General features: G+C 43.3%; 1 protein-coding gene across 2 annotated transcripts in view; it reads right to left on the reverse strand.

The window, feature by feature from the left end:
- Window positions 1-18,927, reverse strand: part of Kcnma1 (potassium calcium-activated channel subfamily M alpha 1) — a 702,402-nt gene that overhangs the window by 188,894 nt on the left and 494,581 nt on the right. For both annotated transcript variants that reach the window (XM_076834841.1, XM_076834840.1), the window contains exons 10-13: window positions 13,362-13,472; window positions 11,887-11,992; window positions 10,070-10,152; window positions 6,429-6,498 (exon numbers count right to left, since the gene is read on the reverse strand). In XM_076834841.1, coding sequence (XP_076690956.1) covers window positions 6,429-6,498; window positions 10,070-10,152; window positions 11,887-11,992; window positions 13,362-13,472 — 370 coding nt within the window. The remainder of the gene's footprint in view (window positions 1-6,428; window positions 6,499-10,069; window positions 10,153-11,886; window positions 11,993-13,361; window positions 13,473-18,927) is intronic.

The raw sequence follows: 18,927 nt of genomic DNA on the forward strand, positions 1-18,927 counted from the left end.
TTTGTTCAAAACTTCTGCCCATTGGACTTCAGTCTCTTTTCAATATCACTTCTGCATCCAAGGGCCCAAATCCTTCCCTCTGGTTTGTCATTTATCCAAACAGAGCCCAGGGGAATTTTCTCTTAACCCAGACACATAGACCCTCATCACTAGGATTTCTGGCTAGGTTGTTCATAAAGTGGCTCCTCAAATGGATCACAAGACTGATTTCTGTTTTGGCAAATCTTCCCAATACTCTACATCAGTGACTACTGAACTTGAGTGGGCAGTAGAATCAACAGCAGGGTCTGTAAAAATCTTGGCCAACCCCCTTGGGTTTCTGATTCGGTAGATCTGGGGTAGAGCTGAGAATTTGCGTATCTGACTTGCGGGAGGCTAAGCTGATGCTGCTGGTCCTAGGCCCACACTTGGAGAACCACTACCCTGAATCATCAGGTAAATCATAGTGTAGATGTCCTACAAACTCTTGTAGACAGACTGGTCCTGTTCAACAATTAGGTCAGATCCAGTGGCACATTCATGTAATTATTTTTCAAGTGGTAAGAAGCAGAGAGTCTTGGATAATACAATGAAGTAAAAAAAAAGAAAGAAAGAAAGAAAGAAAAAAATCCTCCAGAGTTGGAAAAAAAATCAACAAAACACCAAACAGAAAAAAATTTAACAAAGCCTTAATGTCGAATACGGCATTTAGGTTCCAAAAAATCAATTATATAAATTCAAAATGAGAAGACCTAACTTGGCAGCAGACCTGAGAGAAAAACACACACACACACACACACACACACACACACACACACTGCAAAATTTAAGTGTATGGGTAACTAAAACCTCAAATAGAGGCCATGTGACGCATTACAGAAAAAGCCAATGTTTGCTTTTTAGAAATGGTCTCCAGAGCAAGGGAAATGAACATTTCATTTTGTTGTGAATGGGTCAGACTAGTTCCAGAGAACTTGACCCAGTTTTTTAATAGTCAGATATAAAATGGGAGAAATGATCAGCTGAATGACTTCCAGAGAAAAATGACAAAGACAAGAGGGGATAAGTGATCTGGAAAAGATCTTTTGAGGAACAGTGAACAGAGCCAGAAACCTCAGGTCTAAAGAAGGGCCACGCCCTCGGGGAGGTAGGGCAGTGCCATCTGAATGCCTCAGGTGCTATCACGTTGAGATTAGTTTTTTTCCCAGGAGCTAGAATTAGGACTGACTGGTATATATTACAAGAAAGCAGGGTTTTTTTTGGCTTGTTTCATAAAGAAACTTTTAAAGGGTGTAATTTCTCCAATAAATGGAGAAGTCTACCTTGAAAAACACAGGGTCTTCTTTCCTAAAATTTAAAAAATTTTTCTCAAGTCTCTGCAGAAAGAACTCTTACTTTCCATGGGAGGTTGGGTCAGAGAGTCCTTCTAAGTTCCTGCACATGCCAAGATTCTAAGGCTCTGAAATTACTTCTCTCTGTGCATCAACAAACAAAGGAGGCTTCCCATCCAGTTGTAATAGAAGGATGCAAGACTCCATCGTAGAAAGAAAGAGCAAGGCCAAGGGCTCCATGTTCTGCTTTCAAAAACACCACACATGTGAAATTCCTTCTTGCAAAATCCACTCTGGTCACAATCTTTTGAGTCCTAAGCCAGCAGTGGTTTACTTCTGGGAGAGATGGCAGTATTACCCCCAATGAGAGCATTGTTAAAATAGTCGTGTGTGTGGGCCACAGCAGATGGTGATGTCTGTCAAGTGGAGTACCAGGGGACCTTCCCCACAACATACACTTAATTCCAACAATGAACCCTACCCTTTATTCCATTCCTCTCCCTAGTCTTCTCTGACTAAACAATGCAAACTTTTCCCCTTTACTTCTCTGGCATTGTAGAGAATGTGTTAATTTTAAGTGGAGAAATGCTCATTTTCAGTAACATCATTTGAGAGGAATGAAAAGAAATTATATATAAGTAATAAACTTGTTTGTGACAGGATATTTGGGTGGTCCCAGCCCTAAAGAGACACCACTCCATACCATCTTCAAACAAACAAGCAAAACCAGAAAGTCTCTCATATCCTCATGTATCATCCAGGGTATGAACCCGAGCATTTCACTCTTGGCCCCTCATGACCCATCTGGTTTGAGTTCTTTAGACATATTTTAAGTGTTATTACACAGGAAAGTCAAGCTTGTTTCAGGATTCCATAGCCTCCTTTCTTGGTCTTCATGTTTTCACCAGTCATGGGACAGGAAGTGAAGCTAATGTGCCAATGGCCGGGAGGGAAATCTGTGCGCATAAAGCAAAGAGAGTATTTTGACCCAGGAATGCAAACTCTTTGTTTCTGGAAACTTTGTCTTCTTTCATTTGAGGGAATCTGGGTGTGTGCAAATGCTAGCATCAACCCACAGGAGTCTTGAGGAGAATCCTCTCTAATCTGGAGAAGAGAAATAGCAGGTCCAGCACAACCAGAACCTTCCCCTGTTTCTGCTGCTGGATTGCACTTCATTCTTATGGGAGGAGACCCTGGGGTACCGCATTCCCTTCAACAGCACATCCCCAATGACCTAAGGCCTATCAGCTGTCCTGGGTAATGAGGAAAGATGAATTCCAGTCCCAGTTCCATCTCTTACTATACATTCAATCATGGGGGAGTATCACAAGGAAAGACAGAATGCCAACGAAGAGGAAACTATCCTTCTTGCTATCGTTTGGATCTCAAGTGTCTCCCAATGGTCCATGTGTTAGAAGCTTGAATCCCATGTGGTGAGAAAACCTCTGGGAGGCGGGGGCCTACTGATAGGCCTTAGGTCATTGGGGATGTGCTGTTGAAGGGAATGCGGTACCCCAGGGTCTCCTCCCATTTTGCTTCCTGCTCCACAACATGCTCCCATCATGACATGTTATCCTGTCCTACAGACTCAAAGGAATAGGATTAAATGAACACAAACTAAACCCTCCCAAACAGTGAGCTAAAGTAGAACTTGTCTCTTTGTAAATTGTGTCAGGTGTTTTGGTTTGAAAACACCTGACACAATTTACAAAACCTCCTGTATTCATGAAGGAATATTTAGAGATGAATGATTAGATTATGTGTGTTGTGACCTAATTCATCCATCCCAACTTGAATGGATGTGGGGCATGACTGGAGGAGGTGGGTCACTGGAGACATGCCCTTGGAAATTATATCTTTCCCTCTGGCTCCTCCCTCACTCTGCTTCCTGGATACCATAATGTGAGCAGCTCTCCTTCGCCTCCTTCAGCCATGATACACTGCCTCATCTCAGGCCCGGAGCAATGGAACTGGCTGACCACAGACTGAACATCTGAAACCATGAGCCAAAATAAACCTTTCCTCCTTCAAGTTGTTCTTGTCAGGTATTTTGGTCATGGTGACAAAATGTTGACTAGCACATTCAGTGTTTATTAGTGACAGAACGATCACTAATACAACTACTACCCAAGCAGAAGGGTTGATAGGGAGATAGCTTAAAGAGCCTGCATCTGCATTGGGCCACTGGGACTTGGTTTCCAGGACAGAGACAAAGGCTCTATAATTCATTGGGAAAATAAGAAATATATTAATAAGGTAAGACATTAGGAGTGACACTTTTCCAAGACATCATAAACTATCCTTTCCTTGAAGAGCTTCAAGCCATTGATGCTTAAATCAGAAGATGTCATATCTTTCTTCTCTTTCAGAAATGGCCAGATTGAAAGTGTATCTCTCCATGGAACCTAGATATACTGAAGAGACCCAGTTGGGAGAGCACCAGCTGTTTTACAAGCCCACACTCAGGAACCACAGTTTGATTCACTGGGCTGTGACTCCATTTAAGAGAAGATAGCAGTTGGCTATTCCATCTCCTAGCTCTCTCACTGCCGAGTGACCATGATTTGTGCCCACCAGAGTTGCTTTGCCTATGACAGAGCTTAGACCCCCTGGTCTGAAGTTACCCTGGGATGCTACAATGCACAGATGGTACAATGAGGACTAAATGAGATAATGGATGTCAAAGCTCTTTTAAAATCATTAAATGGGACACAAATGACTGCAATTATTATGATGACAAACTCAGGGCCAGTTTTATATGGAGACAAAATAGGCCGTTTCCCTCCTTCCCTGTAGTTCTAGAATATAACCATCATTACCTCATAAGGGATTGACATTCTTTATATTCCAAGCCTGATGTCCAATTATGGAATCAACTACCCCTTGTAATATGTAGATAGTGACATGAGTTTTCACACGTATATCAGATCTTCTCTGAAAGCAAGTTTCAATAGGTAGAGATCTATGGGTGCCTTGGATGGGTGCAGAGAAGGTACCAAGAGAGAAGGAAAAAAAATATTGAAAGAGAAGAGGAAGAAAAACATGGTAAAAGGGCAGGTAGCAGCATGTCAGCCAACTGTGAAGCAGAGTGAAGGATGTCTATTTGGAATCCTACAGGAATGAGATGGCAGAAAATGACAAGTGGACTTTTCATTCCTTCTTCAAGAGGAAAAATGAAATAATGGAGGAAAAATACCCTTTGCCAAAGTTACTCCTCCTCTTATGTCCTTACTAATCTTACAGGACTCTGTAACTGATTTTGCCTAATCCTGAAACCCAAATATACTGAAATGGTTCCAAAGAAAATGAGTTTTAAGCAAATAGTGGGTCTGCTGATGTATTCATCATTGTTCCTGGATAACTGCAGTGGAGAGGTTTATTGAAGATGCTCAGGTTGCTATGATCATGTGATTACTGACCAGGTATTGCCTGGATCTTAGGCCAGTTGAGCTGCTTTCAATTTGACAAGAACTACATAACTGAAATCTTCCTTGATTTCTCCAAGATGCTACATCAGCACCCATTGGAAAGAGAAGAAAAGGGAACTGACATTTCTTTCGAAACATACAACATTAATTTTCCTATTCAATCTAAATTCAGCCAAAAATCTAAACAACTTCTTAAAGCACTCCCACACTAAATGAAATTTCAAATCGCAAATGAAAGAAGGATCATTCCTTACGGCAAGAGCTGTCACCAGTCACAGCCTCACTAATAAAATTCACCTCCACCTACAGGGGCTGCCATCAAAAAAAAAAAAAAAAAACCAAAAAACTTATCTAGATTGACAACTGTGAGTTACCAATATCCTCAGACTTTATCTCTTCAGTGCCCTTGAGTTTTCCAGAGACAAACAGGAGAATGAATGTGACCTTGGGTGCCCAGCACCCAAACCTCTGGCTGGAGAGTGACACCTTCTGCAACAGGGCCACCTGCTGAGGGTTGGGCAATGCTTGGCATCGGGCAGCAGTTCTGAGCAGTGGGCCAGTCACTGACAGCAGGCTCCATTTCACAATGGCCTCTGATGGGCCTCCACACAACAAAATGGGCCAGCACTTGCCAGCAATTAAGAAATAATGGCATGGTGCTGGTGCATTTGGCAGAATGGGTTTTCTGTGAGTCACATGCCTGTCTATTTTGTAGGAATATGGCCTATAAGATGGGCCACTCTTGCCCTCAGAACTCAGCAGGGAGTTATTTCTGTTCAGACAGGACACCTGGCCCCAGGTACTGAGCAGCCTCCAGCTTTGAAGCTTCATTAAGGAGATAAGTGGTGCTATATCAAATAGAGCAAGATGTCACCTTCCCTCCCCCAAAGCTGTCTTCCGGGGAGTTCACTGACAGGCTGGGTGAAGGAGGAGAGGCTCTCAGCTCGGGCAAATTGGGAAGTAATCAGAGGGAAACAAACTGACCCCAGTGGATGTTTGCTGTTCCACTCCACCCCTACTTGAAGTTACCAGGAACATTCGTTCCTTTATGTTTAGTCTGTGGGTAGCCAACTCTCTGTTCAATCTTTGAACTAACTCTGCAAATTCACATTATGGATTTGAGAATGTCATGGGTTTCTTCCTCCACCTGAGTTCTTTAGGCTTCTTTAAATTCCCCTGGCCTCAATGAAGTCCCAAAACTTGCCTATGACACTAAGTGCTAAATCTCGGGGTACAAAACAGGGCTTCTCCCTCACTGATATTCTTCTGGGCATAAAGCAGAGTGCTGATTGTAAGGTATGTATCAATAAACACTGACTGAAGAAATGACTGACATACATAGAAATGAAGTGGTTGGGAATTAGGTGTGGATGGGATCTAAAAATACATCCACATTTCTGGGCCAAGCAGTTCAATAGATGCTTCCTGAATACATGAAGGAGCTTCCTTCCAGAGACCCACTGCAAACACGTTGCTTATTCTGAAGAAATATCCCTTTGCTTTTTTAACCTTCACATTACATCTTTTACACAGGCTTTTGTGTGGCACGATGAATACATGCATGCACATAATACGTGTGTGTGTGTGTATGTGTGTGTGTGTGTGCATGTGTATCTGTATGGTGAGGCAGAGAGACTGGAACTAGACCCCGATATGTGGCTTCAGGCCTGGATAGCTCTCAGTGTAATACCTTGTTGTGATACTGCAGCATCTGAGTGATGATTCTGATCTTCGGGTGGTAGTTCTTTATGGAGATTACTCTGAAAAAGAGAGAACAAAAGCTGAGGCAGGGCGTGTCATCCCCATGGAGGCTGCTGGGAAGATGCATTTGATTATCTCCAAGTGGGGTCCAAGGTAGGGCCAGCAGCCTGCGCCATCCAGGGGGCTGCAGGTACTAGGGCAGATTAAACTATGCTCCCACCACTACCTCTGAGTGGTTTGAAATGGAAATCGCAAGACAGCTACAGTATGTGTCTTGGGCATGAAAAATGCGAGGGAACCCTGCGATGGCTCAGTGATGGCATGCGAGCCTCTGTGGGCTGATGGTGGGGGCTTTGGGACCAGGGTCACTGCCGACATAGACAACGAAAGGAAGTTCAAATCATGGTGCCTCTGGAGCTCTGCAACCTCCCACCCCAGGGACCAGCCTGGGGACAATCTGCTCAAGTTAACAACATGAGACAACAATGACAAATCGCACAAGCTGCCTGACAAATGGTTCTAATTGTCACACATACTTGGCCACACTCATGCACATGATTTCTAAACAAGTCTCTTAAGAGCAAGGACTCAGCCTTCCAAAGCTAATAGAGTCTCAATGATGACTTGAACACTGGTCAGAGATAAGTGCCAGCACCTGGTGGAGGTCACAATCTGGCCAAAAATTCCCTCCCATTTCCCTCAGTCTATATTGGGCATTAACCACTGAGCAACCCTCACTGGCACTCCTGTTCCTGTCAATCACAATGCTGAAAAGGGAGGAGCAGGGAGCCATGAATGGAAACACCTGGCCCCCAGTCACAGCTATTGTACTAATGAACTGGGTGACCTTCAGGAAATCCCTGGGCTCTCTGTTCCTGCTTCCTCATCTGGATACTCGGGGCAACAGTACCTGCTTTATTTACTTCACAGGCTTGGTATGAGTAGCAAATGGGAGACCAGATGTGAAAATGCTTTGAAATCATTAAAGGCTCTCTACATGTGTAAGTTATGGTTTTTGTCATTACCGACCCTGTCAGGAGTGACATTGTACATTTCCTTATGTGACAAGAAAGGCTAAAGAATGGAATTCCACAGAAAGGTCTACCTCCTAAGCCTAATCAGAAATACAAGTGCCCCTATCATGCCCACCCCCACAAACTTCCAACCAAGCAGTACTCCCCTCCACTTCAGCCCTTTTTTGCAAAGATGGAGAGAAGGCAGCCTGTGAGTCACTCTATCTGAAAAGCTGTAACTTGTGAATTTAGGGAATGGATCATGTGAAAGCCTCTCCTTGCACAAATCCACCCTGGGCTTTTTGCACTTGAAGGATTTCATTTTATTTTTGAAAAAGTGTTGTGTCGGGCCCCAGCATATAACTCAAGGACTTTGAGCCTCTGTCAGCCTTTGCGGGGCAGTTCACGGCATCAGCCAGTTTTCTGCATTAGCTCATTTCAAATGGCTCTTTGACATTTTAATTTCAAAAGGGGCAGATTGGTCTCATTAAACTAAGGAGGGAGGAGGATTATACAAATAAGAGAAAAACGGAGCCCATTTTTAACCCTGAGGTTCTCGTTACCTTTTGCTACCCAGGCCTTGGTTCTGGTACTGGTCCTTGGATGGATTAGTCACAATTCTGATACTACCTTTGTCCATGAGGATGACCACTTCAGCATCCTGCCAATCACCCTGGAACCTACCTATGTTTATTTTAACTTGATCCCCATCGGGGTTTAAACTGAATTTTGCAATGAAGAGAAATGCCCATCTTAAGCTACTTTTCATGTCAATTATTCATCTTTAGAGGGGGGGGAAATGTGGGCCAGCCCCAGACTTTTCTGTGGGATCAAAACCTTAAGTGTTTTTTTTAATTGTTATAAATTTGAAAGATGATAAAGTCCAGCTCTTCTAAGGCGATGTTTTTGTCACTTAAAATGACAGAAAAAAAAATGGGTCAAATGATGAAAATGTTACTTACTTTTTTAAAAAAGGGGGCAATGTCACACTCTAAACTGAGGTTCCCTGGTGTAGTCACTTTCCAGCAGTGACTAGGTAGGGGATGGGCCCAGGTGTGAAGCCTCTCCCTACTCCACCCTCTCTGCAGCCTGGCCTGGCGAGCCCAGTGCTTAAGAGTTCATGCATGAACTTCCTTAGACGGACTGCATCAAGTGCACTGCCAAAGAAAAGTGAGTGGGAAGAGAAGATCCCGCCAGATGCTGCCTGCCAGACACAGGGAACAGATGCTGTGGGCAGGACCTGCTCATCCCACATGCACCAGAGGAATTCCTCCACACCACTGATGGGAATGCTCATGTCACTTGGGGCCACTGATTAAAAGCAAAGACAAAGGAGATGTGAGCATTGGAATGACACAAAGGCAACTTCCCAACCTTCACCTTCAGGTAAATTCCCAGGACAGTAACACAAGCTGCAGGGAGAGGGGAGCCTTTGTCTGGATCAGAGGATGGCTGTTCACAATTAAGCCAGGGTTCCTGGGGATACAGGGCGGTAGAGTGTTTTCTCTGAGTTCATCCTCTCTCCAGAAGATTCTCTTGATTATTCCCTCCCAACTTAACTCGTCTACAATTTATGCTAGAGAGGAGACAAATTCCAAAAGGGCTTTAACTACCTGGAACAAAATGTCTGGGCTTTTTAGTCATTTCATAATCGTGGAATATAACTGCGAGTCTATGGAAAGAAGAAAAACAGGACAAATTTTCTTCTGCAAAGAGAGAAGAACAAGGTGGAGTTGGAGCAGGAATGAGCTCTAGATGGGCCTATCTCATGTTTAGAAAAGGCACTGGGAGGAGTTGTCCCAAAAGATCTTCCCCAGAAGATGCTGTGTTAAATTTAAAAAAAAAGAAAAGAAAAGAAAAAAGACAGAAAGAAAGAAAGAAAAGGAGAGGAGAGGAGAGGAGAGGAGAAATACTCTGTAGAACATTATCTCAGAGCTTCCTATTAGTACTAAAACTAAATTCATTGAAAAAGCTCTCAGTGAGGAACACAAATTTTGGGCAACTGGTGATAACCTCCTTGTTGGGGTGATACTAAACTTGCTATAGATGAGCCAGCAAAGCTCCAGCTTTTCGGGCTTCTCAACCTCAGTGCTACTTACATTTTGGACTGGCTAATTCTCTGTATAGGGGTTGCCTGAGCATTGTAGGAGGATTAATAGGATTCCTGGCATCTATCCACCAGATACCAGCAAGACCATCCTCAACTTAAATCATCTCCAGACATTGCAAAATGTCCTCTGGGGGGCAAATCTGTCTCCAGTAAAGACATCCGGGGTTCACTTCCCCTTGGAGATATGGTACTTTTATCCAGACCTGCACTCTTCTAAATTTATCTTTTCTTTTTAGTTTTGTCTCAAGAAATCTCAAGCCCAAGACCATGTGAGAGCCCCAGAGATAACATCTGTTAAGGCTGAGCTTCCTGGTGGTACCCTGGGCTCCATTACTTTCCTCCCCACCATGGCCTCAGCTCCCCATCAGGCCTCTGTGGAATGAATTATTGGGGAAAGGGGGACGGTCTCACAGATACTGTCCTCTGCAGACCCAAAAGGGCTGTACATGGGCCTCAGAGGGCCAAACCTAGAGCCTTCCCCAGCATCCCCCACCCACCCCAAGTTACCTCATGATGTTGGAGGCATCTTCTGCATCTGGGTCAGCACAGTACTTGTTGGCAAGGATGAGGCACGCATCTGCTGACTCTATCTGAGACACCAAAAGGAAAAATCACAGAACACAAACATATAAATAGCCACGCTCAACTGCAGTCTCTCTCTCTGTTGACAGTTCTTAGGGAACCTGGTGTTTTGCAAGGGCAGAAAATAAAAATTGTGAGAGATTGTAGCATTTGTCAAAAGTGTAGGTTGCAAGTTCTCGTTACATTATAAACATTTCATCTTGTCGAGGTTGGTGGGTACAGAATGTACCTTGGTAATTACACATGTCATTTGGCCTAGCCACTTTCACGTAGGACTTCCAGATTTCTTTAAATACAATTAAGTAAGCCTTTCAATCCCCTCTCCATCTCCTTTCTCAATTGTGTGTGCCATCATCCTAAGTTTTCCAGCCTGGAAATCAAGGTTGGTAGGCTAACCCCCTTCTTCTGGGTGACCAAGTTAACAAGAGTAGTTTGGGATTCAGAAATTTACATTTCAAATACCTTCATGTAACCCATCCCACATCATCATTATCTATGTGTAAGAAGAAATCAGAGCCCTCAATTAGACAACAACTCCGTATTGTTTGGTACTCATTAGTATTCAGATAGTCAAAAGACAACAAACCTATTATATGAAATGATTCATTACAGATGAACTCAAAATACAACCTACTGACTTATGTAAACATAAGCCAAGAGGGGTTTGTTCCTTAGAGGGAACCCTGAGTTTGATGTGCTAATAATTGCTTGCATTTAAATTAGGTCCATGAACAATAACTATTTTCTCTGTTCTCATAAGATTTCACATGAGCCATAACTTGGGTCATGTCTGGTTAATATTAAAATTAACTGGCCCAGGTTAGCATACTCATTCTCATGCTGGCTCGGGCCTGCAATCTGTCACACTTGGTATCCTGTACTTACTACCATTCCTGCATTTGGTGGAAGGGCATGGTTTCTTCCATGGTATGTCACAAATTTTCTCTACATTTCTTTAATAATGCAAAGAATTTACACAAATCCTTTTGGATTATTCATGATTGTCAATTATATAATTTACACAAGTATGTGGTGCCCACAGTTAGCCTTTAGACTTCAGTGGATTCCCATTATTAATGTATACCCACTGGCATGCAAATATTGACCATGTTTACAAAATCAATACTAAATGAATAAAGCAGCAGATGCCATTTTGCTATGTCCCCTTCCTGTCCTACCCTCAGGTATATTTTATGAGAAAAGTCTAATAGTAGATTCTAGAAAAAATGATTTTCCCATTATCAAGTGATGTCAGATACCTGAAAGTTCAGTTTTGTATCTTGCAATGGTGGGGGAAAGGAAGCTCAAGATGTTTTATGACTTCATACAATTTTACTTTATACCTTACCCTAATGTTTCTATGTAATTAACAGATGTTGGAGCTATCTTGAATCCAATTTAAGTATTCAAGTAGGAATTAAGGATTATTTTGTTGAATATAAGACTCTTGAGTCTGAATGACTGGTCTACTTTCTTTTATACTGAGGGAACCAGCAAAATAAGTTTCATGTTAAGAGTAGTCCAAGCATGGAACACCTATAGGTGGCCTACCATGTGCCAGCAGCTGAGGTCCTGGGGCCAGTGGAAGGGTGATTTCAAGGTTGGTAGTGTCTAGTCTAACTTATCTCAGTCAGTGTTTAGGAGATGACCACTGGCCATCCTGGAGGCACATCCCCTGACTAAAGTCTGACTCCCCTGCACTCTAAGATGGAGCAAAGCAGAAGTCACCTCTTCCTCCTTACCTTGACTCTTGCAAGATCATGCGGATTGAGGACTGAACCCTGATAAAATTCCACCTGAGTAAAATGTCGTTTGAATAGAGCTTCAAGCTCCAGGTTAGGGGAAATGCTGCACAGGGAGAGAAAAGAAACAGCCATTGGTTATCATGGACCGAGGATCTCAGCCTCCATACCTCCCTTCTCTTAAGTGCCCATAGGGAGACCTGGAGAGAGGCTCTGACCTTTAAAGGAGCCCCTTTTCTTATAAATAAAAAGATCACTCTTAAGAAAAGTAAAAGCCCAGCCCCAGGGAAAACCAAATCCAGTACCCAGGTAAAATAGCAAGGCTTTTGGCCTTTACAAAGGCTGTGACCTTTTAGTTTGGCATGAATGGGGCCTCTCTTTTATGAGTGGAGAACTGGTTGTGAAATCAATGTGATGGCTAATTTCATGTCAACCTGATTGGGCCACCACAGCAAGTTGCCCAGTGTGATCACGAAGGTGTTTCTCAATGTGGTTAGAATTTGAATAAGCGAACTCGGGAAAGTAGATTGCCCTTCTTGGTAAGTGGGCATCACCCAGTCCACTGAGGGTCTGAGTACAACAAAAAGGGAGAGGGAGGAGGAACCTGTCCCTTCTGTTTCCTCCCTGGCAGCTTGCCTTGGGACGTCTCATCTCATCTTCTCCTGCCCTCAGACTATGATTGATAGCATTGGCTTCCCAGGTTCTCAGACCCTCAGACTCAGGTGGAATCACACCTCCATCTGGGTCTCCCATTTGCAGATGGCAAACTGTGGGACTTCTCAGCCTCCACAATCAAGGGAGCTAATATATCTCATAAATCTCTCTCTATATATAAACAGATATGTGTGTGTGAAGTTATAGGTAGATAAATCTATATAGAGAACTCTATCTCCATTTCTGTCTACTGAATCTCTGGAGAACCCTAACTAACAGAGTGAGAGATTAGCCACCACTTCACTTAGCCAAGTCACCCTGCACTGGAGCCCTTCCTCTGCTTTTCTGCCTCGTGGATTTCTAATACCCCAAAACCCAGATCAAAAAAGTGTTACCTCTGAGCAGCCACAGACAGACTTGACTTACCCCCAGGACTATTCTTGATTCACATACCCTACATACCACACTTCTGAGTGCTGAGCCATAAAGGTACCTTTCCCATTGAAGGACACTAATTTAAAAAGTGATTGGCCTATTTATTCATTTAATTCTGCAGAGCTGAACAATACCCACTCTTTAGTATTTAAATGTTAGGCAAATGTTGACTTAGCACAGTTGCTGGCACATAATAGGTTCTCACTAAATAGTGTCTCCTAGGCAGGCCCTACTCTCATTGGCCAAGCCTGCTGCTTCCTTCACCATTGTCTATAGTGCTCTGCGAGAAGGCCTGTAGGGTCATCAACTGTCCCCATCCCCACCTCAGGCACTCAGGGAGGAGCACACAGTGGTTGGAGGGTCTGGGGACAGCAGCAGGCTCTTACTTGTGAAGAAAGACGATCTCCACGTTGACATCGTCCCGATCCTTGTGCAGAAAGTCCTTCAGGAAGTTGGAAACACTTTCCAGAGTGATGTGTCCACAGACCACAATGTGCCTGAACAGGAGAGGCTAGTTAGATCAGGCCAGGCCTGGGACGATGACCCCTCCCCCCCACGCCCTGGCAAGGCAGAGCAAGCGCAGCAGCTGTGGGGAAGGTTCACCTCCTCCCTCCACCTCATAAAGCCCAGCACCCGTCCCCGAAGGGCTGTGAGGCAAAGCAGCAGTACTAGCAGGTGCTCAGAGACTTCGAGACAGAAAAGGCATATGGCTTCTCACCTGATGCCGCACAAAATCCTATTAAAAGCCTAACCGTTTGGCCAAGTGGTTTTATGCATTTAACAATAAGTGACATTATGCTTGTGCTTAAATGCTGCATTATCAAGTCCCTTGCAGATTCATATCTCTCCCTTTCTGCCCACAAAGCGTCCTCCCGGGAGATTTACCGTATGAGTCTTGGTTTATGACATAGAGCTTATCAGGTAATGAGATAACAAATCTTGCTGAAACGATGATTTTGTGTGTAAGAAAGCGGACTTTTATCAGGGTGGCTAATGTGCGGCTTGACACGTTATAGGCTCGGCTGGCCATAAGCAGTAAAAAGGAAATTTTGCATTTTTCCACCATAACTTCTCCGACAATGGGGGCATGTAACACTTTACAGTAAGTGAGCATTACTCAGGGATAAATGGGGATGGGATGCTTAAGGAATCGAAAATCACCTGCTGGCTGTATGTCCCAGAGGACCATCTCCTCGGGGTGCTTGGGACTTCCAAGTGAGCCAAAGGAATTTGACCGTAAGATAGGGGAAAGCCAGGAAGGAATGAGGCTGGAATGCTTGCCTTATCCTAGGGTGGTTTGGACTTCTGATTCCAGAAATAGTGGCTCTTTCTGAAGAGATGACACCCTCTTCCGAGCTGTAGTGACAACAGTTCCTGCAGTATCTCTGGGCTTCTGGACCAATCTGACCTTGGCACCAGGCTTTCCCATGCCCACTTGTTTTGCCATGCAATGCCCAAGCCAGAATAAGCACTTTGATGATAGAGTTAGCCCTAAGACCAAAAGCCAGGGCCTGAATGTGCAGTAGCAAGGGGGTCCACTCATCCTGTCCCTGTGCCCCTCAAGCTGACAGTGATGGGGGCAGGATCTCTAGCTGTGCTTTCCGAAGAGGGCAGGTGGTAAACATATAGCGAGGCAATTTCCTGGATAAGATTTAGAATGGTCATGTCCTTTGTACTTCATAATTGCTCTATGCACATTGCAATAAGGCAGCATGCTCATTGGCTGGAGGCAGCTCATAATGGGAGGCAGCGATGATGGCTTATGTGATGTTCCATTAGCTGCCATTACAAGAGCCTGCCCTTTCGTGGTAATTTGGTGCTTGACTAAGTATGTGAGAATAATGCAGTAAACTCATTGGTGAATGGATAATGATGCAGAACAAAGAGTAAATCAATAATATGCACAATGCAGTTAATAATATCACCATTATGGACTGTTATTGTTACGGTGATGCACTTAGCGATCAGGTGAGCAGTGGCTATCAAGTGGGAGGGAAGAGTGTCACTGAGCTCCTTCAGAAGAAACAACTTAACAAGATCACTTTGCCCTCTAGCCAGTACCTGCTAGATTAGGGGAGATCCCTTGGCAACTCATCCAAATTCCATCCCTGACCCCCTCCTTACTATAAGGCTGTGAAATATAACATATATAAGAACATATAACATAAAGACTTATATTTTTATTATGTCATATCTTACAGTGTTTCTTGACTATGACAAAATAGACTGCCCCTGAATGTGAATGTTCTGAATAAGACTTCCAATTGTAAATTCACTAGGTATGCTGAGAAAGTGACTGAGAAACAGGATTCCCCTCTTTACTCGCCTCTGCACAAATGGTAATAGGTTTTCTTGGTGCCATGCTAACGCTTTCTGCCTGCAGATGTCCAAGATTAAGTACAAGGCCACCACAAATCTGACTATAGGTATCCATCCCCATAGCTGAGGCTGCCATTTCTATGAGAAAGCAAGCCAGACACAAATCCCTGCCCTGCTACCAAGGATGCACAGCATCCAGGGTAAATTCCTTATTCCTGTTCAGTGCGTGAGGAAGATGAGAGGTTAACACCACCCCATCAGCCTCCTGCACCAGGCACTGTGAAGTTAAAAGTTTCATACGAGCATATGTCTGGTTATTATTCAAAGCCAGACTCAAATCAATGATAGGTCTGAGGAAATGCCCGGACATTCATCCTTCCTATCCTGTACACAAAGAAGTGAATGAACATCTGTCAGGAATGCTTCTTCCTCTTCAGAAATGATCCATGCCTAGGAGAGACGTGTGTGAAGTGGCAGGGGAGGAGATGAGCTGCCCCCTCACCTTCCAATCAAAGGCTCAGCTGGCTGATTTATTCAGTCTTAGAAAAAGTCAGGGTTCTCTTACTTGAAAATGTGCTGGGTACTTATAAAATATATTCCAATGCAATCAATATTATCCCTTAAGCCCTTAATTAGCTTTCACTTCTCTTAAGAAGTAGACAAATGCTGGCAAGAGAGAGGAGAAAAAAAGAGATTGACTTTTTTTTCATTTGGTGTTAGCTGTCCAATACCATCTAGACAATTGAAAATATATATCTTTTAGCTACAGCATGATTTCTGGGGTAGAGAAGAGTCCTTATCAAAAAGGAAGAAAAAAAATCTTCCTTGAACATAATTGGTATTTTTGCTCAGGAAAAAAAAAAGTGAGATTGATTGAAAGCAGATTGCCTTTTTTTTTTTTTTTTTTTTGCCCAGGGAGAGTTATTAGGTACATTATCATGGCAACCTTGAAGAACCCATATTGTTCCAATCTGTCCTGTATCTGATTTGAAGATTTATGGCCTCCCCCTTTCGTGCCAATAATCATTTCCTCCATTTTGTTTTCCATACAGTGGAAGTTATCAAGGAGCTCACATATTGAAAATGTTTGAATGCAGTTAGAATTGATGAATGGGAAGACACCCACTCGGTGACCCAGCATCCGCATTGGAGGATCTGCCCCCACCAGCCTGTGTCTGCAGAAGCACCAGAGGCCCTGAAGGAGCACAAGGATAGATGGTGAACAGGGAAAATTTATTTTCCAGAAATATTTTCCGCATTTGAAAATTCTGGGGGCAGGAGCTTGGGGAAGGATAGTATTACAGGGAGAAGAGATGTAAAATTTATGGTATCCTCGATTATTCAAAATATGATTGAAAATATTTTAAGACTGAGAGCAGGGTGTGCCCTCTGTAGAAGCAGTGATGATTACTCTTATAACATGATTTGAAGAAGGCCAAAAAGATCCCTAACCAAAATGATCTCTATTGGGTTCTATGACACCAGCAAATTTACCAAATGAGATTAAGACTCTGATATCCAGCACTAAATAACTTGTTTTGGACAAGGGATCAGTTTGGCATTTTACAACTCACAAGACAGAGTCTTTGAGGAGCTGGAGCTAGCACATAATTCATGAGGTTAGCCCAAGAATTGATTTAAAGAGACGATGTAGGTAAGGGCCTAGCAAAGGGCTTGCACATTGTAGGCATTTTAAAATGGCAGGAGTCAAGTGACATCTTTTGCCTCAGTGTGTGGCAGAAATAAAGTGTTTTATGCCCCTTACAGTCTCAATTAATCCTCAAAAACATGTGTGTTCCTACTGTCTGCAGCTTTTCAAAGGACCTCTCCGAACCTGAGTCTCCTTAAGTCCCATGCCTGACACCCCACAGAAAGTAAAAGTGACTTTCCCAGGATGCAGTCCAGGTCTCTGACTCTAATTCTAAGAGGGAGGTGGTAGGGGAAGGCTGTGGCTATTTCAGCTCCTGCAGGACAGGGAGGACTGGGTCAATAAGAGGTTCTTCTGGATTCATGGTGAATGCATGTCCCAGGGGCCCTCAATGGTTCAGAGGAGATGTTTGGTGAGATTGGGTGGGGGATACAGAGATGAACCTCACTTAAAACAATATCATTAGAGATTCTGGCTGCATGTGGTCAGTTAGGACAGAGAGTTCAAGACAGCAAAGTTTGAACTATACAGAAATCATAAATCCTACTGGTCAGGTCTACACAAAATTTTAAATTCATTAATACATTTTGGTGAACCAAGGGTCTACAAAGTAGTGTAAATATCTATTTAAGACAATTGTGCATCATGTCTAGTTTAGGATGTTCTCACCACTCCAGGAATCTGGAGAATAAGAATATATATGAGTCATTTACAATGGGGAATATTTAGACAAGTTAAGCTCTGAAGTTATCTAAAGTTGCGCCCATCTGTGGCTCTGGATGTAAACTTTTTCAGCCCTCTGGCAATCTTCAAGACTGATTTCTATGGGGCCTGAGCACTCGGTTTTTGAAGCTAGCCAATAGACTTAAAATAATAACCGTGTTTGATCTGATGATTTTTTTTTTTTTTTTTTTTTTTTTTTTTTGCTTTTAAAGGTTTGTTTAGTTCTGTGAGGAAATATTTCTTGGGAAAAGGTAGCATAAATTATTAATGATAGACTTAAAAGATCCATCTCAGATACACAAGGAAGCATCTTAAATGCCAAAATTGAGGCAGATGGCATTTTCTGGAAAGGAGTTAATGATCTAGTTAAGAAGTACTCGGTCTGGGTTAGTCAGGAGTTAGAAACACTGGTGGGTCAGGGAATAGCCATGGTATCATGTGGTTGAATGTGATGTTATAAGAAAAAGGATATTTGACTGGACATATCACCAGAAAATTACCACCTGCCTATTTCCTGGGCATATCTGCATTAAATATACATTGCAGTGCATCTCCCATTAGTATCAGGAATGCAGCCCCTCACATCCTCCTCAGCCATTCTGCTTCCTCCTTGGTGATGGGCCAGGAAAGCTGGAATGCCCATGTTTCACTCAGTTCCACAGTGGTCTCCTAGGATGCACATAGGACAGGAGGGGCAGCTACCAGAAGAGAATGTGCCTATGAATAAAGCACCCAGAGATCCAGTGAGGATGAGTTTAGTTCAATTTTAAATGGAAATTGACAGACTTTTAAAAAGCATCAGGTAGTGGTTTTTAGAGCCACTAGCTTTGAAAAAGTGAACAATGACAGCGTGATACTGATCGGTCCCCTCTCACATTATCAGGTGTATCTTAATGTCAGAATGCCTTTGACAAATATGCCTTGTTTGGTCAATGGGGAAACTTAGGCCCAGCCATTTGGAGCAAGGTAGGTATCAAACCAAGAATGACCCCCTCTTTTGATGTCTTCTAAAGAGAGGAAGCAGCCAGTGCTGTGGAAATGACCCTGGGAAGGGAACCCGGAGAGTGCACAGCCAGGCTTTGTGACCATGAACCAGACTCCATAAAATGAAGAGTCTGAGGGGCTATAGCCAGCAGCCCTGGTGAATCCTCCCTCAGATCTCCAGTTCTCTGTCCCCACCCTAGTTCACACCATCGTTTTATCTTGTCTAGACATCCGCCATTGCTTCCTAATTGATTTCCCTGTTTACTCTCCCCACATCC

This window comes from Callospermophilus lateralis, chromosome 15 (genome assembly GCF_048772815.1).
Source record: "Callospermophilus lateralis isolate mCalLat2 chromosome 15, mCalLat2.hap1, whole genome shotgun sequence".
In the NCBI taxonomy this organism is placed as follows: domain Eukaryota; kingdom Metazoa; phylum Chordata; class Mammalia; order Rodentia; family Sciuridae; genus Callospermophilus; species Callospermophilus lateralis.